The following is a 26,568-nucleotide window of genomic DNA, read 5'->3' as shown; positions in this document are numbered from 1 at the left end:
TCTCAGTTGGTACTTTTCCATGCAAAAGTTTGTTATACGAAAATATCTTGCACAACTTTTGCTGCATTGGTGCGGGGCACTTTGTTCTCATTTCTCACCCTTATTTGCAATTAGAGGTGTTCTTGTGCATCTGTCATATGTGCTAGTTGGCAGTGCAAAACTGTCATTTCAAGTAAAACTGGGATTATGATTTTTGAGACCTTCGTTCCCTATTAAAATTAGCACAGGTGTGGCATGCATGTGAAGTTGCAGTGTGCACAACTGAAACCGCAAGGTGCTGGTCTGCATCTTTATATACATGCGAGTTTGTATGTCAGCTAGCTCAGTTGAGCACAGATGTTTTAGTGTAGTAGGTTGGCTTTGCCTTTTAAACTTCATGGACTGAGCTTTGCATGGAGCCACCGCCTAGGGTCACACACATCAAAAGCACAGTGTTTTCTTCTCGTTATTAGTTTATCCACAGATTTGGAAACCTGGAATCCTGATCTTCAGATATTTGCATGTAACTTTAATCTAATATGATGGCATTTACATTCCTGTAGGTTGTCACTGGAGTTTTGCATGTGTGAAGTTAAAATTTTCCACAAAAATTGGAAGTTTATTGAAGCATTTTATTTTTAAGGTGCAGTAAAATTTGGAGTTCTTTTACCTTTTTAGCATTATTCACCTTTTAGTTTAGGATTGATTAAATAATTAAAGATAAATAAAAGCAGTTTAACTGCATAAATCTGTTTTATTTATAGTTGACATTTACAATAGCAGAAACTTATTGCCATTACAAGTTCTTGTAATTTATGCATGCACAATTTACCAATGTTAGAATTGGCCATTACAGTGCACTGTTTTGGATTTACGTAATGAAACATAAAAAAAAACCTTTCAACTTTCGCATTTGATACAGGAAAATCCAGTAGACTCAGTGCATAATGTAAAAGAACGAGCTAGTCATGGGCATGCATCCTCCAGAAAACTAGAATCCCAATGATTTCTTCAACAGCCAACACTTGGTAGTCTGATACCTCTCTTGCCAGCCAGGTAGTGTACTGCCCCAGTGGTAAAGCAACTGCTAATATGTGTCAATGCTGCTGGCAGTTCTATGTCCATGTTTTGGTGCACGATCCGAGGGCAGTACCAGAATGAATTGCTGGTGTAGTGAAAATTGTGAGGAATGTCTCGCTGCACGGCGTGGCTCTACCTTTTTGAAACAATGGTGCAGTAATCTTGGCTGTCAATAACTTTCCATCATTTCTCCTTGTCTACAATGTCAAGCACGCAGTCGATCACGTTAGCACAAAGGTCGTTGAAGATGCATCATTCCATCAACTTAGCGGCACCTGCAGGAGCACAGCAAGGAGATGGTACACATTATGCAAAAAAAGTAGATTAGTTTCCATTTTCTTAATTAATGAGAGCTTTTCTTTAGGAACCCCAGCTTGATGAGCAGGTTGTGCAAGGAGTGTGTTGTCATGACGGACACCTTCAGCTTCTCTAACTTTCTTTTTTTTTCCACAAATGTAGACATGGCACACTAATGTGATCACAACTGTGAGCCTTGAAATTTTGAACTGTTCATATGAATCCGAATCCATTTGCTTTTACCAGCAAATTTTTTTAAATCAGATTAATCAGAAAACGTATAACTCCAGTCATTAGAGAATGCGTACGCAGCTCTCATTAATCACTGGTTATAATACCACTGCTGAAGCTTGTTTTTTTTTATCTCCCTGATGTTTTCCCATCTCCTACCTTACTCTGTAAAAAAAAATTGGGTTACTATAGTTTTTTTACTGTCACAAGCCTTTTAACGCATACTTCTCTTTGCCTAGGATTGTTTACACGTATATCATTTCGTGCTTTCTTCCTCTCTCTGCAGGTGCGCCAAGCAGGGCCATGGCAGGGCAGTCTCGGCTCTCTGCCTACCTGCTGGCCCTGCGGCCATGGTCCTTCAGTGCCTCTCTCGCCCCTGTTGCGCTGGGAGCTGCCCTCGCCTACCGTGTGGTGCACCACTTCAGCCCGCTTGTGTTTGTGGCCAGCTGTGTGACAGCCTTGTCGGTGCATGCGGCTGGTAATGTTGTCAACACCTACTTTGACTACATGCGAGGTGTTGACAGCCGCACAAGCAGTGACGACCGCACTCTCGTCGACCGCCGTCTCACCCCGGGGGAAGTTGTCCACCTGGGAGCTCTGCTGTACACCATTGGCTGTGTGGGCTTCATCCTGCTCGCCGGCTGCTCTGAAGCACGTATGGAGCACTTGGCGCTCGTCTACTTTGGTGGCCTCTCCAGCTCCTTTTTATACACCGGTGGCCTGGGCCTCAAGTACATTGCGCTGGGGGACCTTTTGGTGCTTGTGACCTTTGGGCCCGTTTGTGTGCTATACTCGTTTGTAGCGCAAGCAGGTCAGATGGATCCTGCGCCGCTCTGGTATGCCATGCCGCTTGCCATGAACACGGAAGCAATCCTGCACGCCAACAACGCCCGTGACAGGCAGCAAGACGCTCGTGCCGGCGCCGTCACTTTGGCTCTCCTGTTGGGACCCACTGGATCTCACGTGTTCTATGCGCTGTTGCTTTTCGTGCCCTACTTGTTGTTTGCGCTTCTCGCGGCTCGCTCGCGTTGGCTTCTCTTGCCGCTCATCACGCTGCCCAGTGCGTTCAACCTGGAACGACAGTTTCGCGATGGACGCCTAGCTCGTCTGCCTCAGCACACGGCGCGTCTCAACATCTACTTTGGCCTCTTCTACATCTTGGCTGTTGTACTGGCAGACTATCTGCCAGGCCTGCACTAAATGGTGCACGAGGCATGAATACTCGTAAGTGGGTGCAAGTCTCTCTTCAGCCCATAATGTGGCCTCCTCTGGACAACTGCAGGCCACAAAAATCGCGTGTGCACGCAACATATCAAAGTGTACTGTTGCCCTCCCTCTCCACCACCACAAGTCTATGGTGCAGTTGATTTTTTTGCCTTTGAATGGACTAGGCCTTAGGACTTTTCAAGTGACTTTTATAGGCATTGCTGCCACCTTGTTTGGCAGCTTCCTTTTTTTTTTTCTACAGCGGACAATAAAAAAAGACATGATTTATAGGATTGCCATGATCCAATCTTAAGCTTCCTTTACAAAGAAACGGTGATAAAACGCGATAGATACAATGCAGCTGAGAACTAATATGATATTTACAGATTGTTAAAATTGTAGACTTTAAAGGGATGGCTTAAAATTGATAAAATATCCCTGAGGTGGATTTTTGCGCAAGAGATGTTCACTCCTCGGATGTTGCTTGGAAGATCACTGTGTGGAAACCTGAAAAGATGCAACAAAGCAGCTCTACTGAACTGCAACACTTGAGCATATATAGTACAATGTTACAAGCATTTCTCTATTCTTATAATTATGCTTAGAAAAAAAAATGCACACTGGTGCTGCCATTTGTATCTTCAACTTTAGCTACTGCCCAGCTTACTCATCACTAATGCTCATCAATTCTCACTTTCATATCATATGAAAACAGCTTCTTGAATTGCCCAGAGCAACAATATCTCAACCATATTTCTTTAAAGCATATGCGATGGGCGTAAATCTGTTTTAAAGAGTTGGCAAATGCCTTCAGGCAAAATGACAATTGCACTAAGTTTATTTTTAATATATTATCCATCGTGGTTTATCATTGTGCCAGGTGCAAAGTGCTGGAAACGGTGCTATCTTGCAAAGCAAGATTGCAATGAGTTGAAATTCTGGCCTCTCAACTGTACGCCCACAACCATGCCGGTTTATAAAGCTTGCAATATGGTGCAAGCAAAGGGCAGATATACAACCAACCCAGAGGGAATGCAAAATTTAAATTTTGTGTTTCATTTGTTTTTTAGTCGGCTAAAACAAAACCTTCTGACACGAATGACAAAGGGCCTTTGTCCAAGTCAAGGCACAAGCTCTAAACACCGCGTTGATTATTCTATGGAAGGAGGCCGCAATGTACATTTCAGAGCAGCTGCCAAGGCTTCTCTTATGAACAACCCTTGTTCCCTGGCAAACCGCAGCAATACTTCGAAAAAGCAGTGCAAGGGATGTGATATCAGGAGAGAAAAACTTGTCAACCTAAGCATTTTGCGTTGCCCTTTAAAGCACATTTCCTCAGTAATTAGCCTAGCTTTAACCAACTGCAATGAACTTTTTGACTGCGTAGAAAGCCCAAGTTTTAGATAGTGTAGATATAAAGCAGTCATCATGCAAAATTTTGTTTGAAATATTAGTGGATGTGTCACAAGTATGCAAAAATGCGCTTGGAGTGTCCATATAATTGCTATCGCAATAAAATAGGTTTTGTTTACACCAAAACGGGAGATACCGCCAAAAATGATGCACAACCCAGAACATTGAGAACTAGTGCAGCTCTTTTGTTAGACCTCCGAGGTTAGGTGGAGTCAGCGGCAATGTGCTGGCATTTGCGTTATATCTGCTCAACACCAGGTGCATGCATTGTCTGCTTAAGTGCTAGTTAAAGGCTGTTAGTAGGGTAAGTAGGGAAACCAGACAATTACCAGCCCTGCAGCTTTGCCAAGAATGCTGCAGTAGTATATACTACTGATTTATAATAACCAATTTAGCCAAGGTGTAATTTCCTTTCAGAGTTGGTCTTTAATACTGCAAACAATATGACAGAGCTGATGAAATAATGACTAGGAAAAGGCATGCACAAGTGGGCTTTCACCAATTGGAAACATACTGGAAACAATGGCACAGTAGGACAATAAACCAATGATATCAAACTAAATGTTTACTATATCAAAAGCTTTACTATAGTTGAAAACATTTCAAAACCTCACTTTAATACTAAATAAGAACTTAGCCTGTCACCAAGAAGCACACAGAAAAATAGCAAAAGAAGCCTAGTTACAAATGCCAACACATACATGTAATGTACCCAATTACTAAATGTTAGAGTGCTTTCTAATTACTAAACAGTCTGAATTTGCACACAGTCATCACCTGTGGTAATTTCCCCCATTTGTGGTGCTTTCTATAGCATTGGGCTGAATGTCGGTGCACACTGGTTGGTTAAAAAACAAGGAAGACTTAAAGTTACTATTATGTTTGTAAATTAGCTAGTAGCACCATACTTGAACAACGAGTACAATTCAAGGATGGGCCTGACAATACTTCACCGTGGAAGCAATGCAAGGACAAAGGGAGGGTAACGAAACTGCACGTCTTGTGTTTTGCCTGCATCCCATTGCCCTCAGTGGACACCCCAAGTGTCCAGGTCTCCAAACAAGCACTTTAATGCCATTGTGTGGATGCTTGGGTTACAATGAATACACTTTTACATGCTGTGGTAGTAATGTACAGCCCGCAAATGCCACCAATTCACTCACCTGTACCAGCGGCCAAAACTTCCCCCGAGCAACTGAAAGCAGTAAGCTGTAAGGAGGGAAAAAAAAGTACAGGTTATTTTCACTGACTGCTTAGTGATACTGTCAATCGCCTAGATGCACAGCTGCCAGCAAAATGCGAGGAGAAGGGGCGTATTTACTATTTTAATAATGGAAACATGGCAATACATGGCTTCCAATTTGCACTTAAATCCAATTTTGAAAACAATTCGCAGACACAATTTCTTTTTGCAGTACCATCCCTGTTCGGCAGCATGGCCATATTGTGAAATCTAATGTTCCCATGTCACCCTGAAACTTCATCGTGGGATAAAATCGCAAAAGAGTAACAATAATAAAAGAAATTTTTCATTTTTTCAATGGCTATGTACAAGAAATATAAATCTAGAAGGCTGTTTTCACTGCATGCACCGAGTGTGCTTTTCAATCCAAGCTTTTCACTGTGTGACTATGCATGCACCCAATCCTTGCAGAAAACTTGCAAAACATTTTGAAAGGATCGTGGCCTCGACCATAGCATGCTGCTTGATGTTAGAGTTAATGGAAGGGTATTCAATTCGGGATGTGCGCAAACGTGCCACCGCTGCAAACAACCGTTATAGATATTGCTGTGCAGCTCAACTTGTAGCTCGACGTCCAGGCAGTGCCAACAAAGTGCTTAGTGCACGGCTGCAACTTTATGTTAAAACAAGAGTCAGTGCAGGATTACAGGTTGAGACAACTAGTAGCTTTTCTCCACTGATGGCAACCAAACAGAAAAACCTCTACATCACTTTCTGGCAACACTTTATTATTATATATTGACCCTTTTCGCGGCGCTCCCGTGAGCGCTGCCATGTTTGCTCACGTGGTGACGCGTCCATTGCTTGCCTCAGCCGCCTCCGTTGCCTCCGCGTTTAACAATGCAAGCGCGTGACGCCGGCGCGGCGCAGCAAACCACTATTTCGACGCGTATCGTAGACGGTGACTGCATGCACGACACGAAGCTTTGACCACAGCTTTAGAGGACATGTAAGTGCTTTCAGAGCTCATTACGCCTTGTCCAAACGGCGTGAGCAGCGTATACGGTGCTTGTACTAAAAGCGGGGCTAGAAATGTATTCCAAGCCGTCCAAACTTTCCGCTTATGAATTAAATCGGGATCAGTGTGCTCTGCGTTCTTTATTTGGTAAACATTTTGAACCAGCGGCTTGTCATATTTCGGACTTAGTAAAGTTCCTCGGTGCGGCCACTATCTAATTGTTTATTTTCAGCGTAATCACTCGCGGTGTGCTCTGCTGCGATAAATTTGTTCTTGCCGGGCACAAAGCTTGGAATTTAAATGTTCTGTACTTTGCAGTAGCTCGTAGCAAAGACATATTATCGCCAGTCCCTCGCTTACTCTGTGGACCGTCACGAAACATTCAGCTTCTAGCATTCGTGTCTTGTCGGTGTGTAGTCGCCGTCACTCATGCTTCGGCACATTGATTCAAGTGTGCGCCTATTCACTCACACGTTGGCAATAGGGGCGTAAGTTTTCGTGCGAGTAAGGGTGGATGTGTGTAGATAGCGTGCGGGAAACTTACTATGCCAGTAAGTGGCACTACTACATTTTGTAACGAGCGGTACTCACTCCCAAGTGCCTACGTTCCGGAGTTGAAGTCCTTTCTTTGGAAGTTAGCTATAGAGCGCAGGCGGATGAATTACATTTTTTTGTCCTTGAGGAAAGCCGTGCATCGCGAAGGGCGGCAACACAGGCAGTCCTTATGTAGCAGCGGCGACACAGGTTCATTCCATTCATTAATATGTGAATCACTATTTTTGCAGCGAACTACCGCAAACGTCTTCCCTTTATCGTTACACATTTTGCAGTATGTTTGGGAACAGTGCATTAGCGCACACCCAGTTGCATTTTCGCCAGCTGATCGCACAGTAGCAGGGTAGAGGCAGTAATGGTTTCGTATTCGTGCGCATTCGCTGAGGCAACGTATGGCGCGCGGCCGAAAGCGCCATCTCGTTCCTGTAGAGCAAACTGCTCCGCGAAAAGGGTCAATATTGACGCGAAATAAGTTGGCACGTGATGAAACTGGCCCCTTGAGGCGAGAACGACGAAGTTCGTGGTTGCGCACGCGCTCTCCGAGGACCAGCCATTGCTAAAGGCAGACGTTTTTTTGCCAATCTGTTGCTGGTCAACTATTTTAGCTGTACTAGCTGGGTGACAATATTAAAAATCATATCATGGACCTTGAAGCATCGGCCATTCGTTAGATGGTAGTTGCAATTCATGCCTGATGACTGCAGGGACTCGTTTATCAGTCACTCTGTTAGCACAGGAGTGCATCCAGGGTTTCTCACCCAGCTGTCAGTGTGATGTAGATAGCGTCCAGCAACTAACATATATGCTGCTTGTGAAGATGCGGTCCTCAAACAGAGGTGGGCTATTTCAGTCCATGTCTTATGGCCATGCGTGATCCCCGTGATTTCTCTCTGCCAAAAGGATGAATGCTATTGTTTGCTTAATGAATTTATTTGTTCCTACGAGCTCCACTTTCTGTGTGGATCACCGAAGTACATAGTTTTCGTCAATGCTGAAGTTGTGGCTGGATGCACGCTTGCTGTGCTGCTCGATGTACGCTGCGACTTTTAGCTTGAGTGCAGCACCGTACGCTGTCAGATGCTTTCTTCTAGCAGTGTTTGTGCGGAAATATGGCTGGCCAGATTAGCTCTAATTGGGACGTTTTCAATTTTTATTCAACCTTTGTTTTTTTCCAAATTTTAAGCTGAAAAGTTGGGGAGCGGCTCTAACATGAATGCTGCCCTGTAAAGACGATTAATAATTAAACTCAATCAAGCAAATGCACAACTAATGGACACTCAACCACTGAACATCAGAGCAGGCACACGAATCACCTGGCAAAAGCCCAAGCACACTTCCAAAATGTTCCAGCGGTGTGTGGGCAGGGGGCAGCACACAGAAAATGAAAAATGTGGATTTTGGTGAAGGAACAAGCTGCAGATGAGTAAAATGCGAACCACCAGACTGACCGAACAAATGCCTGACACATCCAGGGACCCTTGCACTTTCCCTAGGGATTCTCCTGTGCTGCCATCAAAGACATCGATGCCGCGCACAGTGTCATTGGCGTTGAAGTTTTTGTCTGGATAACGTCCCACCACAATGAGATTCTCCAAGGGATGCCAACTGGCCTGTAAGGGATAATGAAAATCAAGCTTTAAGATGCACTGAGATAGAACTCCCGATTTTTCACTATCATAGAGGTTTTACATCATAATGCATTAAGGAAGGTTTTCTTTAACAAAATGATAAATAGAATGGGTAAGTATTTCAGCGCAAGCTTGCAGATGTGTTGAAACTGGTGCTAATCTCAGGATACCAATGTATGTCCTCAAGTGAACAATTAGTTAAACCTTGATATAATGGAGTATTTAACTTTTTATACCCTCTTGTCCATAGAACACCGTGCATTTAGAACCTCAATATAACGAAGTGTGTTTATACGCGATTTCAATATAAAGAAATTTTGCTGCCGCCTCAAACGAATACTGAGACAATAAATGGAAAATTCCGCGGACGCAGATGGTCAAATAATTGAATTATAAGCAGCTGCTTGCGAACGCACCCCTCACAAAATCGCGAGCCACGCAACAAGAGCAACTGCCGAAGTGGTGCAGCGTCATGTTCCGTGTAAAGTTAAACTGCGATAAGGTCCTATCACGCCCCGTGCACTGTGTGCTTTAGGTGCGAGTGAAAGCGTGCAATGGTGAGACAAGATGGTGGCTTCACGAGTGCCACTTTCCCGTGCGAGCAAAGGGAAAGAGGGGGAGGGGAGCTCGCTCGCGGTAACACGATCAAGGGGGGGAGAGGGTAAGTTGGCACACGCCTCGATTACTTGCACGCGTGCACATGGCTGTAAGCGCGGCTGAGCGCGTATGCAGCGCAGCCCGCGCGCACTGTTTTGAGGTAATCTGCCGCGTGTGCAAAGAGTGGGCGCGCAGAGACAGCGTGGCATCATGTAATTGTAAGCTGTCTTCCCACGCATTTAGTATTGGAGGTTGCGTAATCTCGAGTTTCGTAGACCCGTTGAAGCGAGAACCAGACGAAGCATTTGCTCCCCACTGCCAGCGCTTTTCATGATAGTGTCATCGCAATGCGCGCGACGCTATCAGCTGTGGGGGCGGAGTGGACGCGGAAGTGTGGCTGGCTTCGCTTAATTCGTACCGCCAATGTGAAGATATCGTCGACGTGGCATGAAACCGAATCATGCGTCACTGACTCCCAAATTCAACAAAGTGAATTTTTTCTCATTCGAATTTGTTTTTTTCGACTGCCCGACAATTTGTAAAATTTTAAGACTCCTTTCCGTGTAAGAAAAATTGATCGGCAACTTCACTTATTTGCATAAAAGGTCGAATTTCAATACAACGATATTTTGATATAACAAAGCAAATTGCTGATTTTACCGGCTTCGTTATATTGAGGTTTACCTGTAGTATGTTTTTTTTTTTTTTTTTTTGTAAGTTACAGTTTATAAAGAGCTATGCAGTGATGATCACACAATTACTGTTACCTGCCAATAGTAATACTGCGTCATTGAAAAAAAATATCCACCTTATATCTACTGAACTGGCTTTACAGAGGTCTTGCCAGAGCAACTGGTAGGCATGATAATTTTGCTACAGAAGGGAAAAAAATATAACAGGAATGTGCCACTACTGAACTTACAGCAGTTATATAACAGTTTTATCAGGAGAATATATCGCAGCTGTCACGTTGAACTGTTAACACAGAAGCCGTATCATTATGGTAGCAGCAATAAAGGATTTACAGGCAATACACAATCTCTAACCTCCGTTTGCAACAGTATCAGAAAGCTGTAGACTAGAACACTGCACAAGCTTTTTTTTCAGGCCCAGCACGAGCCTGAAAGTGCCACGTGCTGCCTGCCCAATCCCGTCCCCGGCTTGGTTCAGCCTGTTTGCCCTTGACCATATTAACACCATTTAGAATGGCTGTGCCCACTAACAAAACTAATTGAATAAGGATAAAGGCTAGCATGCGCAAGAAACTGGCAACATGTGTTTTGTTTTCTTGAATGGGAGTTCAAACAGAGAAGAGGACAGAAACTTACCTGGATTGGTGTAAGGTGTTGGAACTGTCGATGTGGATGTGGTATTACCAGTGGCTCTTGCCAAGCAGGGCCTCGATATACACGCAGCTCATTTTTTTGGTCTGTGGTAAGCAGCGAGCTCCGGTCCGATGGGCTCACATACGCTGCATGAGCATAACATATGCAATCAGCAATCATGCAGGGCTGCAGACTGGAGCTGTATAGCCCTCTGAAGATCATTTGCCCAATGTACCCATAGACAAGTGCATGTTGCGTTTTGCCATTTTGTCAATAATTCAAAGAAACAAAGTACAGTGGAATCTCGTTGATACGGTCTTCATGGGAACCGGAAAATAAAACGTATTATCCAGAACAAGCTGGTCGGGAAACGTTGGCCGGGGGCGAAAAAAAAGGAAAAAGAAATACCGAAAAACGTATTGTGTCGAATCGTATCAATGAGATTCCACTGTAAAAATAAATAAATAAAGGAATTATGCCTGTTTACACTCGATACACATAATCGAAGAACATTCACTGCTCCTCTATGCACACAACCAATAAAAGTTCTCATTCTCTTTTCAAAAACCCAAAGTGAAGGCACAAGAACTGCAGCACATCCCTTCTTCACACTGTTCCAGAAATGAAACAACACCAACTCAACCAACTTTCAATACTACTGCAGCACATGACTGTTCTCTCCTCCCTCAATCAGGCTTAGTCCCTCAATCAAGCAATTAAAGGCTTAGAAGATGGGATCAGGGCCTACAATAAACATACTTTAGAACAGCTCACAAACCAACCTGTTAGTACAAGGCACATTGTGTGAAAATTTATTTCTATTTAGAACTGGAGATGTCCAGTAATGGTAAGTGACATCTTCTGTTAGTTTAACCTACCGTAAAATTCCGAGCAAGAGCCCCCCCTCAAGCAATTCGAAATTACAGGCAAAGTTAGGGGGGGCGCTATCCCGGAACGGCACCAAAATTCAAGCTGGCAACGACAATATTTTCCCGCCAAAAAAAAAAAGATGCGCAGTATGAATGGCATTAAAATTTTATTGAACATGAACTTTATTAAGCCATAGATTTGTTAGTGGTGTTTATCACTCTCAAAACCACCGAAAGAACTACAGAAAGAGCGCATTGACGCTACACCGACGCGTCGTCACGACCGGCAACACGAACATTGGGTATGCAGCTTCTATTCCAGGCAAAATTATGTCCGCTAGTGTAAAGTGACGCGTAATGTTCACTTTATTAAAAACCATGTCCACAGTGAAACGTTTAGCACTAATGAGAGTTCCAATACAAGTCAAGCTCAGCTGCAGTGCATGGCTACCGACGGGGGACAGCGAACCGCGGCTCGGCCATGTTCGCATCGCAGTTGGTGGCGCCGCAAATATCAGCATGTTTTCTTCATCATGTGAAATTATTGCGAGGAGAGGGAAAAGCGGCAACCATGGTAACAAAACATTGCTGCTTGGGAGCATCGGCAGGTTCTTTCTGAAGCGCCGTCTGCTACAGATTCGAAATGCACTGGAAAAGGCCTAGCGATGATGAATCTGCCGGCGACGCCAGAGTGTAGCCGCGACCACTCCTCTGTCGCCGAGTAGTCACGTCGTTGTGCCGCAGGGAACTCCTCTGTGCCGTGTGAGAGGCAGATCTCACTGTCGGCCAGCGGTCCGTGAACTACAGACCGCCAGCCGCAGTTCGCCCCGATACGCACGTGTGCCCACTGGGGCGCCCAGGTGCGACCATGATTCGATGAAATGGCGCACCGGTGCAATTTGCCAAATTTGCCATTATTTTCGTGAACTGGATGTGGCAGGCCAGTGTTGGTGCGGAGCGGGAGGGGGGGTTTCCCGGAACGGCGCGGAAATTTGAAATTTGCAGTGAAGTTAGGGGGGGGGGGGGGGCTCTTGCACGGGTGGGGGCGCTTGCTTGGAATTTTATGGTAGTGTTAAACAGTCAATGAATCTCTAAAACTGTCCAAGCAGCTCAGTGTCCAGTAGAACTTGCAGCCATCCATTCGAAAGGCTCTGTGCATTGGTAATCACCCCCATAGCCTCATATCTTTTTTTCAATGCCTACCTAGTGATGCCAAAAATCAGGGTCACTTAGAGGGCACCACTTTCCCAGTAAATGCCCCCCCCCCCCCCCCCCCCGTTCAGTTATGATCATGTCAGCTTTCTCCGTCCCACGCCATGTGGAAGCAAAGGAGCGGGCATGGAGCGACAGCAGCACCCGGCGAAAGTTGCTCATGCTCTAGTGAAAGCAGTGATAAAATTACTGGGAACGTGGTGCCACCGCAATAAACCACTGGCTCCCATGCGTTGTGAAGTGACTAGGAAGGCATTGTAAAAATACATGAGGCTATGTAAACACTGGGCTAAGTACAGTTACACACACCAGAGTTCACTCCCTGCGTGTGGGGCAGTGCTATGAGAAAGTCATCGGGGCCTCCCAGCTTGCGCACATCCCAGATGCGAACAGTATGGTCCACAGATGCAGATATCAGCAGATCCGAGCCTTGGCCGACAAACTCCAGGTACTTCACCTTGCCCTTATGGAGACGGCGAGGCTGAGGCCACATCTGCAAGACACAAGTAACGTGCCCAATTTCATACAGAAACACATACAATAGGAACCCAGAGTACAAAAGAGTTCGCTGCCTGAGAAGCCGATAGGTCCAAAGCTCAAACCGCAATGTGGGGAGAAATTACTGTCTATCAGATTACAATCGACAAGTATGCGAAGCCATGCAAGGCCAACGGTACTGCATTATAAAAATAATGCTTGTATTGTAAAATCGTACAAAATATAGTTAGTGCATCAATAATGTTCCCACCAAAATGTAAAAACACTGTTACTAGTGTGTCTAATGGTGACCAAACATAATTTAACTGACACTTAAATATGCTCAAATCTCAAGCATGCAATCAAAGTGGGTCCTCTAAAACAATGGTAAAAAAATGTTGGCCCACTATGTCCAGATGCTGTCAGCAACTTCTGGCATAAATATATTGTTATGATGAGGCGTGTTTATTTACAGATGATGGATGAGTCTAGGAAAACAGTCCAGCACCAGTTTCGTTCTGCGCTCCGCACCAAAAGATCCGCCGTCCTCCTCTTCTTCCTTTAGCCTCAGCCAAGGCGTTACAATATATTTTTTCCTTCAGTGTTGTGACGACCATTAGCAATTAACAGGTTGGTTCCCACTATCATAAACCGTTTTAGTGACATTGACATACCCTTACGTTCTCCTTTCTAGTGAGGATCATACGAGGAGCGAATTTGCCATTATCTATGTCATTTTTTCCCCTCTGAATAACGAAAATAAACCATTGTGTTCATTTTATAATTATATATGAAAAAAAAAAGAAACAGCACTGGTGGAGCGTCCACTTCGAAAAAAAACCGACACTGAAAGGGTTCAACATGATAAACATCACTAGACAGGGAGGTGCCACTGAATAAGTTAAATATGGTAAGCTTGAGGAACAAAACAGGAAAATAACTTCACGTTTAGTGTCACTGTTAGCAATCAGACATGGCCCACCTGCTTATATGTATCACCCATGTCATCTCAGAAGAGCATTTGCATACATAATTTCAAATGTGACTAACAGAGCCTAAGGAATGTTAGTAGAAATGGATGTTTGTGCTGTCCAATATTTACGTAAATGAGCACTACATCATTGAGATTATAAGAGCTTGAGCAGCGTGCATGACTTTAGTATTTTTCCTCAGTACATACCAACTCGCCGGTAGTGCTGAATGCATACACGCTGCCCATGTTGTCTCCAGCTAATACCATCTTTCTCTCATGCAAAACATCTAAGGCAGTAAACCACACCCTGCAAAGAAACGAAAACAGGCATGAATGAGACAGTGGGAAATCTGGCAGTATTTTTTGTGCAAATTTGGCAGAACTGTCAAATGCAGAATGTGTAGCTACCACTGTCAATGACTGTCAACAGACACAATGCGACAATCCCTTAATTTGAAAGAACAATTTTCAGAGTGCTTTGTTGCGTAATCACAGTATAGATGCATTTCAACAGTAGTCTCGTAATCCTAAAAATCGTTTGATTTTCTTCCAACCTACCACTATTTTTGCCAGGCACATTGGCATCGTGTTGGTGCACATTCCAATAACGCCAGCAAGGATACGCTTTGCATGGCAATTGCAGCATTGGCTATCTTCCTTTTTGTGCAAGTAGCACACTCACTTGTGCTGTCATAAAGCAGCAACACAGCAGTTGATATTAATTGTTTTATTACGCGAGCAGTGCAGGACAGAAAAGTCTAGCACAAGGGTGATGCAACTGCACACCAAGCCAGAATACAATATTTATCCGAACCTGAGTGCTCCTCTACTCCTTTTCATGCCATTGAGGAACCAAGTGAAAGAGGGTGGGTGCCAAGAGGGAAACAAAACTTCCCTACACATACATTTGGGGAATATGAATATAGTATACCTCCTTCATGGGAATAGTGCTATGTTTAGATTTAGGGGATGCTTAAATTTGAGGATACGGTACTACATGACAGGTATAATACCCTAGTCAGATGGGCAAACTTAGTGTCACTTTGAGTGAGTGCACTTGACCATTAGTGTCATTAGCAGGCTATCATATGGAAAGGTTTAGCGACACATGCTGTGCAGCGTACTTGCCAGCGAGTGTGTTCGGTGAACTCCCGTTGCGGCGCCCAAGCGTGTAGCCTCAATAGCAGTGCATCAAGAATAAATTTTAGAAATACTCAATGAAGAGTTGGCAGTAATTCTAAGATCACGTTTTTTCTGATTTAAGATATTATGAGCGTTCCCTTGACACCAGTGTTGCCCGAAACAAATTTGAAACGTTCATTCTCGGTGCCCGTCAAATCGTCCATGGAGTTTGCCATCACGACTGTCTGGATTTTGGATATGTTCCTTGCTTGTATTGGCTCCAAATGAAACACAGTTGAAAGAAATTATAGTATTTTTTTTTAATTGCAACGGTTTTTGTAAATAAGCTTTTTTTTGTTTTCGTAATAAAGCAGTAACTGTTTCTGTAACTCAAAACGCTGAGAATCATAACAAGCACCCTATGGCTTCATAATCATCATTGTCATCAATCCTGAATGACACATCGTTTTGCAAGTTCTGCTGCCAAAGTGACACTCAGTGAAGCAAAGTGCACTCGTTCGAAGTGTCACTAAATTTGCCCGTCTGACTGGGGTATAAGACTAGCGCTGAAGAAACCATTCCCAGTTGAAGTCTGCTGATTGCGGTGTAGTACAAGGATAAGGATAAGTAAATATGGGAGCTTTCTGATACCAGACTGATAAACGCAAGAACTGGAAATGGACAAATGAACAAAGAAGTAAATAAAAAAAAAAATTCTGGGGTTTTAGGTTTTAGAATCCCGAGCTGATTAAGGCACACCGCAGTGGAGGCCTCCAAATTAATTTTGACCACTTAGGGTACTTTAATGTGTACTTAAATCTAAGTACACAAGCATTTTTGCATTTCGCCCCCACCGAAATGTAGTCACTATGGCCAGGATTGAGCTGACAACCTCGAGCCCAGCAGCGCAATGTAATAGGCACTGAGCTAACGCAGTGGGTACAAGAAAATTTTGCTGGAAGAAGCACCAAATAAAGAATATTTCTGAATTTGTAAAAACAACAATCAGTGATTGTTCAAGATACCTTATTTACTCGCGTAATGAACACACCCTCAAATTGGTTGCAAAAAATCTGAAAAAAATTTTTTTTCCTCGCATAAAGTACGCACACTCAACGTTTGGTCCCACGATCGAACGGCCGTACTATAGTTTTTGGAGAAACTAGGATATTACATTATGGGGTTTTACATGCCAAAACCACGATCTGATTATGAGGCATGCCGTAGTGGGGGACTCCGGAAATTTGGACCACCTGGGGTTCTTTAAGGTGCACTAGGATATTTTACTCTAGCACACGTGTTTAAAGCAAGCGCACTTAATCTCGATGCCCGTCCATGGCAAAGCCACGATAACAGAACACTGGCGAGAAGCATACGCTAAGAACAGGCTGCGCATTATCACAGTCGCTTGGGACCTGACGAAAGCAGCGACCGCGATAATGCTCAGCCTGCTCCTTATCGCATGCTTGCCGCCAGTGCCGGCGCAAAGGCACCGCGCAGGCTTGTGAAAAAAAGAAAAACGGCAACTGGCTCTCTGCAACAGTACTTAATGCAGTTTACGGACTCTACTCCAACTTAAAGGAGAAAGCGCGTGCGCGATTCACGGCAAGTCGCGGTGCTTGGGAGAGGAGGGGCAGCCAGCACACAGTCGGTGTAGTCTTTTGCTTGCTTTTTCTGCCTGTCTTTGGTTTCGCTGTGTGCGATGGGCCCAAAGTTGAGTTATATGCCTGCTGTATGACAGAGAGTTTATCTGCTCACAAAATGGAAACGCTGACCAGGTACCAATAAACTTTGACATGCCGATGAGCAGGAAGGTCGAGCAAAGAGATGCACACAGCGTGCTCGTCTTATCAAAACAGTTGCCGAAAAGTAGCGCTTTAACGTGATGCTTGCGATAACGGCTGATTGTCTGAAGCGGCTGCGAGGACGGACTGTTGAGGAACCATGATGATGTGTGGTGTTTTATGGCGCAAGGGCCAGGTATGGCCAAAGAGCGCCATGACGACTGTTGAGGAACCACAATGTGGATGAAGTAGCCAGCGACCTGGGCGACAGGTCTGGTTGTTTCGATGCGTGGTTAAGTGCAATAAAAATGCTGTTACGGTTTGCAAATAGCTTACGTCTATTTTTACAGCAAAGATAAGTTACCTAATGTATTTTTCATATAATTACCGTCTTAGTTCTTAATTTGAGCTGTTTCAAAAAAGTTCCCATAAAATTTACCCCGCATAATAAACGCACCCCAGACATTGCTTCAATATTTTAAGGAAAAAAGTGCGTTCATTACGCAAGTATATACGGTATACGCTAACTGAAGAAGACATGAAGTACGTCTAACCCAACAAACTTCATAACGTGCAAACTCCTTGTGACAACAGCGGCTATTTTGGTAAATAAAGTGTAAAGCAAGTCTAGCCATGAGTGTAGCAGGGCAATCCTCTCACCTCTCGGACTCGGTGTCCCAAAACACCTGTGGCTCCGCTCCTCCAAAGTCCTGCAGCATTACTCGACTGAGCAGTGTGGCAGTGTATACCTGTGTAGCATTCTCAGGATGGAACTTGATGGCTGCCACAGCCGAGCCGCTGCCCGTCTGCATTAAAATAACATCAAGTAAAGCACTCACTCTCAAAATTTTCAGAACCACATCAGGCCGTCAATATCCAGTAAGTTCTTTTCGGCACCAATTTCGAACTTAGGAAAAATGTGCACATGTCAGAGCACAACACCTCAGAGAAGCAACATAGACTTTCAATATGATATTGTAGCAACAGGTGGTGTCTAAAATACCGTATAGATTCGTGTAAGGGCCGCATTTTTTTTTCACAATCTTGACGAGGTGCGGCCCTTACACGGGACCGAACGTTTTGGTCAAAATGGTGCCGGCTGCGCTAGCGAATACTGCACACCCCGGTTCCCCGGATGTACCATTACATCAGAGGTCAACGCGCAGCTCTCGCCATCTAGTAGCAGCACACAAAAGTACCCAGCTCGTGAAAATTCGGCACCCAACAAAACTGCTTCTCCGATGTAATTTTTTTCTCGAAACTTTGGGCTGCCAAGTTGGTGGTGCGGCCTTACACGAGTGCGGCCCTCACACGAATCTATTGGTACACTGGTTATTTCATCAACCACTGTTTCTGGATCCTGCTGTGCCTTAGCATTGTCTAGGTTACCAGTGATTGTTATGAGATGGCTCTCGACTATACATGCCTTTGACGGTATAAATTTATTTAGTAGAGTGAACTCGGCTTTTTCCATGTAGTTCAGCTCACGAGCAGCACATTCCACTTGTCTTGCAGTATGCCAAAAGGATGACCTCGTAAATTAGGCCCCACCTCACTGTTGTAACAGTGGAATGGCACAATCTCGGAAGCAATGCGAGACCTTTGCACATGGTAAAGCTTTGTTGCAATGTTATGAAGTTGGACTGTGCTAAGCAAAAACAGAATGCTTGCAAATCACCTTTTCACTTGCTTTACTACCATGAGAAAGTCATAGTGCAATTCAAAGCCATAGCAACCCTTCGTTCTTTTGGAGATACAGCTCAATGACTTCCACTACTCCCGAGGGTCCAATTTGACACTACCAATAAGCTGTGATATGACACTCCTTCTGTAACCATCCAAATAGGAAAGCTCAGACTGCAGTCTTAAAGCTACACTGCAGGCTATAAGGAACACTGCAACAGAAGCATTCGGATCAATTTCAATCACCTAGGTTTCTTTCATGTGTGCAAGTGAGGACTCCAAGTGTGCTTCACTGTATGTGACAATGTGAAGGACTTAAGACAATTCAGGACAAGTACTGGCCTAAGGCGGCGACGTTTAATGAGTGGGTTTGGCCATGGGCTGTTGAAGAGATGCCTAACACACCATGAAGCTTCATCAGTGAAACTTCCATAATGAGTCACAATTTCCCTGATATCCCTTTCCCTTACCCACTTCCCCATATAGACCTTCCACCATAATTTAAATATATCATTTTTCTCTCTCTCTGTCTTTGCATGGAGACACACTGGCACTTTCTTCATTCTGCTTTACTGGAAATTGTAATCGATAACCCACTTGGAGCATCATGCTTGTCAACCTTGCATTGCCAAATACCACATCTTGTAAAAACCAAGATATTTTAAAAACTGTATAACTGAATTCTGTATTCAATTTTCTTTATTGTGCATAACACTGAAGGCAGAATGGCTGCATGGCACCTTACCCTAGGAGAAATTGGCGTTACATCCTGCAACAAAGCTTGCCCCCAATGAGTATTTATACAAATTTTTTCACTGCTACAAAAACAGGAAACTGAATGGGTATACACAAAATATCATTTTTACCAAGCCTTCCAGTCACCAAATACACAAAAATAACCTAAGACAGCAATCGGCAAACTTTCTGGCGTAAGGGAACTCCACCTGCCCTCCCAGAGTGGCATTGTTTTTCACCAGTGGCGGACATGTGGAGAATCATTTGTTAGAATCATGATTACTTGAAAATAAAGTTCAGCAATATAAACGTGATCTCCTTGGCTATTTATTTTATGCTCACCCACTGTTGCACAGGTCAGAAGATTGTGCTGGGCTATATGAAAGTGTCATCTCATTGGAAAACATTAGCAATGCCATACATGCCAGGTTCGGAGAAACCCAATCCGGGAGATCTTCCGACAGGGGGGGTGGGGGGAGGGCGAGTCAATTACACAACCCCTCCCCCAACGTCGATATTTTCAAGTACTGCCAGGAGAACATCATTACAATTTTATTTACAGACATACAAATGACAACATGAACATCAAGGTCTCACTTTTGCAAGCATTTCGTTGTTGCTAATTTTGCCTTCAAAATTCTTTAAAATTTAATTAAATTCTCGGAGCTTACGTCCCACAATCACGATCTGATTATGAGACACGCCGTAGTGGGGAATCCAGAATAATTTTGACCACCTGTGGTTCTTTAACGTGTACCCAATGGACGGCACACGGCCGTTTTTGCATTTCGCCGCCAACGAAATGCGGCCGCGGCGGCCTAGCTTTGATCCTGCGAACTCGTGCTTAGCAGCGCAATGCCATAGCCACTAAGCAACCACGGTGGTTGGCCAAATATTCTTAAGATTACGTTTAATTGTAAGAAATTCCATGACTTTCACATTTTGCGAGGTTGACGTTTCCCAGCGTCTTGAACAAGCGACACATCGACGAGTGGCACTGCGTCCTTGTATTTTTCATGATGTTAAATTGCCGCTCGCGCACTGCACTGCATTGTTTCTTGTGTTTGCTGGCTCGTTTGCACATACAGTGCTTGCTTGTCCTTGATTTATAAGAATTCCTCAGTTGGAAGTCGAGTGCTCTACTTTTTTATTTTTTTGCACTAGGAACTATGTTGCAGCAATAGCTACAGCACCAATTAGCCCAACTCTCTTCTTGAGTTAGCAAAGGCAATCAAAGAACTGGTGCCATGCATCTTACTTGATGAATGTTTTTAGTGAACAGACAGCAATGCCACAAAAGAGAAAAATAAATATGAAATTGGAAGTTGTCTACCGGTGGTGTGGAAGCATTCTTTTTGGTGTCCCAGGCATTCCACAGAACAATCTCGCCATTCTTGGATCCTACTGCGAGGAGGTTTGGACGAGTTGGGTGCCACTGGAGGCATGTCACTCGAGCTGACTCCGTGAACATTGGCACGGGTAAACTGGCAAGTGAGAAGCCCAGCACTTCCCGAGCCAGCAGATGCCTCTTCATCTGAACATGTGCAGTCAAACCAATCAAATTGATTAGTACCAATGTGGTGGAAAGTTGAATTCATTTCACAAAATTGTTAGCTCTAAGTCCAACTCTTTTTTGTCTGAACATAAAGATTCTACATAAATAGTGCGGTATGTGCAAGTGTAATAAACTTACAAAAAATTTTGAATTCCAATGCTGTAAAACAAGACAAGAAGGTATTGTTTTGTTCACAACGAATATGTTTCAAAAATACAGTTTGGTGTAGCTGTGAGGTCGAAACATAAGCATTATTACTTACAGTGCAAACAAATCAACAGGGGCGAGGAAGAAAGACAAAACACGAGCTTGTATTTCGTATTTCTTCCTTGTCCCCTGTTGATTTGTTCGTGCGGTAAGCAATAATGCTGATGTACGACTCGCCCAGCTAGCTACCGTACTAAACATAGGCACTGCTTAAGTATATGCATGAGTAAGACTCAATTAGTTTTCATAAGAACTTGTGAGCTGGCTAACTGACATAAACCTTCAAATAAAATTTTAAAATAAATAATTAAAAAAAAGAAAAACGGTGCGACAGTCAACAGTATTCAGTGGTGTGCACCAAACATGTTGTTACACCATGTCAGGAGCCCTGAAATGTTTTGGAAACTACACCCACGGCGCAAATCTAATGTTAGTGATTATCGTCCGATATCTTTAACCAGTGTCACATGCAAATTACTTGAGCATGTCATTGCTTTCAAGATCGCTCAGCACCTAGAAGCTTATAACTTTTTTTTATCGGAACCAATACGGTTTTAGAAAAGGTTTTTCATGTGAGAGTCAACTCGTAGAATTTGCCAATCATTTACTCATGCACATGGATAATAACTTAGTCATCGATTGCATATTAGTTGACTTTTCTAAAGCTTTCAATTGCGTACCGCATTGTTGTCTAATATCTAAACTTTCATCCCTTAATTTAGATTCCTTGACTTTATCCTAGGCGCGAAATTTTCTTTTCTTCCTTAAACAATACACCATCACTAATTCCTTCTCATCTCTGAGTGATGTCACCTCTGGCATCCCCTAGGGTAGTGTTTTTGGTCCCTTGTTATTTTTAATTTTAATGATCTACCAGCAGGTCCCTCTGCTAACATGCGACTTTTCGCAGACAATTGGATAACTACAGTAAAATCTCTTTTTCAGCTGATCATCTTGCTCTCCAACAGGACCTGGATCTAGTATCTAATTGGTGCTCACGCTGGCAAATGTCTCCTAATACCGATAATTGTAAACTAATGACCTCCACCCATAAGAAATCAGCTTCAGCCTATAACACCTCTTAATAACTGCCACATAGCACACACATCTTACAAATACCTTGGCGTGCATCTTTCACCCAAACTTTCTTGGACAGCTCACAGATAAAATCACAGCAAAGGCATCGCGCACCCTCGGCTACCTGAAACGAAACCTACACGACGCTCCTACTTCGACTAAATCACTAGCATATCTAACATTTGTCTCTTCTCAACTTGAATATGCATCATCAATTTGGCCACCTCACCCAGCCTATCTAATCAATGCTCTAGAACGTGTTCAAAATCGTGCCGCATGCTTCATCGCCAAAGTCTACAGCCATCATTCCAGAGTTACTAATATTAAATCTTCACTGTCCTTACCCTCCTTGTAATCACACAGAAAGATTGCTGTAATCTGCTGATTTCATAAAATAACAAAACAGTCAGCACCAAACCAACCTCCCTCTCTCCCAACTGCTACAAACGTCTCGCCATTTACGCAACCGCTCCTTCAAACACACCTTTGGGTGCACTAATGCTTTCAACTCATCAATGTTACCATTAGCAATTGAACTATGAAATGGTCTCCCTGATAATGTTGTCGACATTCATGACCCTGTTAAGTTTCGTCATGAAGTAACTGCCATTCTTTCATGCCCAGTTGCTTTCATTGTTAATCTTCTCTCAATTATGTGCACGCTTCTCGCATTTGGCAGTGTCAAGAGATATACCCTTACATAACTTTTGTATAATTTGGCAGTGTTAAATGATGTACCCTTACATTGTGTATGTCGCCATCTATTCCAATAGTGTATATCGCTTTCCGCTAACTATTATGTAACATCACTTTGTTTTATGTATCTTAGCATACAAGTTATATACTCGTCTCTTTCAATTCCTTGTAATGCTTCCACTTATGAAGATATATATTGTAGAATCCTCCCTCACAAAATACTCCTGCTGGAGCCTGTGAGGCATTTTGAATAAAAAATAAATAAATAAATAAATAAATAAATAAATAAATAAATAAATAAATAAAATCTACTGTCGTCATTATTCAGTGATTTAAATTATGGGGTTTTACGTGCCAAAACCACGATCTGATTATGAAGTACGCCATATAGGCGGGGACTACCTGGGGTTCTTTACCGTGCACGTAAATCTAAAGTACACGGGTGTTTTCGCATTTCGCCCCCATCGAAATGCGGCCGTCGTGGCTGCGATTTGATCCCGCGACCTCGTGCTTAGCAGCCCAACACGTTAGCAACTAAGCTTATGCAGTGATGTATACGTGTGCCAGCTAGATTACTATAAACGACATGTCAACGGGTCGGAAATGTAGGGGAAATGAGCCCGGTATGACAAGTATTTCACAGTGCAAATCAACGCACAAATCACAAGGGCCCCAACACCACAGGTTTCCACAAGTTTTAACCACGTTCAGGCACAACACGTAAAATTCAACAAGGGGTATGGTCGATGCAAGACGATGCGCGCGTTAGCGATCGGAGAGAAATCCGTTCACCTTGCCAAGTTGTTGGTGGCTGGATCTGTCCCTCAGAAAACTGTTGTTTAGGCACTGCACGAGATTGTCTTTCCTTTTTGGCGGTGCATTAACCAAACCGACGGTCGACTTTTTCACGTTGGCCGATTTCTTTGAGCTTTTCCTTGCGCTGTTCTTGTCAGCATCGCTCTTTTTCTTCGTGCTCGCAGAGTTTCGCGGCCGACGATGTCCTGTCGCTGCTTCGCCTCGCCTCGCACGACGACCGCGACGACTAGGCCCTGCCTCGTCGTCCGTGGAGCCAGTCATGTTACTGGGATGCTAGACTATCAGTTCACTTCCTCGTACATGAACACAAAAACACGAAACTAAGCAGCATCCCCACTGGCCACCGGCTTCGCGCACTCCACGTGTTTTCGCGTTTCGCAGGCAAGTTTGGGCACGTTACGAGAATGGCGCGAACTGTCCGACTATTTTGCGCGTCCTACGCACGCGCGAGCCTTGCTTGCGCAACTACACACATATATATATAGATATATATAAAAGCGCGTTTCTCGGTTGCTAGGCGCCCGCAACCTCAAGGCCGGCCACGCCGGCTGCTTTGAAATCAGTTTGAAGTAGAGTGAAGTGAACCTGTTTGAGGAGCCGTTTCAGAGAAACAACTTGCACCTGCTCTGTGAGTCGACTTTCATCCAACCTTATCTTGTCATTAACCGCGAACGGCAAGAATAATATATATATATATATATATATATATATATATATATATATATATATATATAGGTTATTCAATGTTTTTCACGTCTTATTTTTTTTAACTTGTGCAAAAATTGCGACGCACCACTTTGACGAGATCCAGCTAGGACATTTTTTACACTGTTGCATAGCTTCATCGAGCAACAGAAGCATTTATTTAGACACAACTATGAACAGCACGAGCACATCATAATGAATAGCCAGATGCATCAAGTTGGTCTTTATTCTTTGGTGCATCCATGATGCCATCTTTGCAATATGTAGCCCAATTGGTTCAAGCAGTTGGTCCCTGCGTTAATGAACTGTTTTCTAGCATCAGATTCAACAGCAACTGATTTCATTTGAAGCTTGCAATCTGAGAAAGTTGCATGCATTCATTGCTGGAGCAGTTGAGGCATCTTTTATTGCGATAGCAATTATATGGACACTCAAAAGCAGATTTCTGCCGTCGCCGTCGCCGTGAGGTTCCGTATGACGTCAATGGAGATGAAATCGTCGCCGCGTTGCCGAACGCTGTATGTCCGAGTGAAAGGGCGCGAGGGACGTGCGCTTTCACGGGGAGTGAACGCACGGCGGAGAACAAACGCGCGTTCTGCGCCGTGCTCCCTTAAGGGCTGCACAAGTAGGCGTCTCTTTCCTCCTTACAATCACCATATATGTAGAGCAAACGCGCCTTCTTCCGACGTGCGAGAGGCCGTGGGGGAGGGGGAAGGGAGGCGACGTTTAGCTGTGGCATCAAGTGCCTATTTATATCAGAGGCTCCGGCAACAGTCACCAACGCCGCACGCATTTTGACCGAACGCGGGCAAAACGCCGACAACAGTTCTGCGTGTTGCCGGTGCTGCTGCATGTCCAAGTTTATACAGCTGATAAAGCTAATATCATTACTCCGTATAGCTCTCTACAAATTTGCTATCGCAATTGATGCTTCGCCTTTCAGGTGAAACTGCGACAACTTTTTTTACACCGTACCAATCAGTGCACAAGACTTTTCCTAAATGAGTGCACACAGCATACACTGTGCCCAATTCCTCCAGTGAAAATGACCTCCCAGGTGAAAATTTCCAACTGGGATCCAACTGGGATCAGCTGGGATGAACTGGTTCCAGCTGGAAACCAACTGGTCCCAGTTACACACCAACTGGTCCCAGTTGGAAAGCAACTGGGTAGCAACTGGTTCCAGTTGGGATCCAACTGGAACAATTTCCAGTTACTGGGAGTGACTGGACCCAGTTGGGATCCAACTGGAACTTTGACCAGTGTACTGGAATCAACTGGTTCCAGTAGAGAGGCAACTGGAACTTTCACCATTTGTACTGGAATCAACTGGTTCCAGTGGATTCCAACTGGAACTTTGACCAGTTGTATCAGTAGCAACTGGAACCAACTTAAACATTGGCCAGTTGTTCTGGTAGCAACTGTTTCCAGTTTGAATCCAAATGAAACGGTGACCAGAAGTTTAAATGAAAGCAAGTAACATCCAGTAACATGCAGCAGCTAGTCCTACTTATACTGAGCAATTAAGTTTGGCAGTTTTAGCAATCCTAGCCAACATTCTAATAGAAGTCTGTAATAATTAGTCTAATACGTCAGTTTTGTATTAGTTGTATAAGTTTGTATTAGACCAATAGAAATTTTATTAGTCGTACTGATTTACCTATAAGACCAAGAGGCCGTGTGTATTAGACTTATTAGTCTTTTACAAGCAGTGTAGTGACACGCGCGTGTCTACTAGTTTCTTATTAGACTAACAGGTCCTATTGGCCTTATGCAGATTGTTACTGGTCTGATACAACATGTACTGCTAGATTCCACAGCTCTTGTTTGCTGGTGAAAGTTAATTGAAAAAATTAGAATAGCGGACCGCTTGCTTGCATGGAGGGGTGTTTCTAATTAATCACTGAATAATTAAAAATTCTGCTGTACAATTGTGCAGCAGATGCGTTCGCACGTTTGCATTAGTTTCAGCACACCACCTCTCAGCGACGTACGCCTACATGGTCTTGCCAATTTTGCTTCATGAGCCTCGTCGCGATGAGTCGAGGTAACAGCTAGTTTACAGCACAGCGAATACTCCCCCGCGAAAAAAAAGAAAAACGCGAACAACCAGCCGTCAGATCGCGGTGCCCGGTCAGCTTACGA

The 26,568-nt window shown here is 43.9% G+C and overlaps 2 protein-coding genes across 7 annotated transcripts in view; one reads left to right on the top strand and one right to left on the bottom strand.

Annotated features, from left to right (window-relative positions):
• The window catches only part of LOC119435775 (ubiA prenyltransferase domain-containing protein 1 homolog), a 179,407-nt gene extending 176,317 nt beyond the window's left edge, over window positions 1-3,090 (top strand). For all 5 annotated transcript variants that reach the window (XM_049659931.1, XM_049659930.1, XM_049659933.1 and 2 more), the window contains one exon: window positions 1,874-3,090. In XM_049659931.1, the coding sequence (XP_049515888.1) occupies window positions 1,874-2,787 (914 nt within the window). In that variant the 3' untranslated portion in view covers window positions 2,788-3,090. The remainder of the gene's footprint in view (window positions 1-1,873) is intronic.
• LOC119435776 (DNA damage-binding protein 2) lies at window positions 481-24,278 on the bottom strand. 2 transcript variants are annotated; one of them, XR_007464742.1, is made up of 10 exons: window positions 23,695-24,278; window positions 20,701-20,901; window positions 17,610-17,755; window positions 14,251-14,350; window positions 12,903-13,086; window positions 10,516-10,658; window positions 8,411-8,572; window positions 5,370-5,415; window positions 3,178-3,300; window positions 481-1,334 (listed from the first exon to the last, which is right to left on the bottom strand). XR_007464742.1 is itself a non-coding variant. In XM_037702500.2 (9 exons), the coding sequence occupies exons 1-9, from the start codon at window positions 23,977-23,979 to the stop codon at window positions 3,260-3,262; spliced, it is 1,308 nt and encodes a 435-aa protein (XP_037558428.1). In that variant the 5' UTR covers window positions 23,980-24,278; the 3' UTR covers window positions 3,140-3,259. The 2 variants fall into 2 exon arrangements, 1 of the variants encoding a protein (XP_037558428.1); XM_037702500.2 differs by lacking the exon at window positions 481-1,334 and having other exon boundaries at window positions 3,140-3,300.
• Window positions 24,279-26,568: the final 2,290 nt, after the last annotated feature.

The sequence above is a fragment of the Dermacentor silvarum genome, unplaced genomic scaffold, assembly GCF_013339745.2.
Source record: "Dermacentor silvarum isolate Dsil-2018 unplaced genomic scaffold, BIME_Dsil_1.4 Seq905, whole genome shotgun sequence".
Classification (NCBI taxonomy): Eukaryota; Metazoa; Arthropoda; class Arachnida; order Ixodida; family Ixodidae; genus Dermacentor; species Dermacentor silvarum.
The sequence above is the reverse complement of the archived record's forward strand: the minus strand, read 5'-3'. Positions and strand labels throughout refer to the sequence as shown.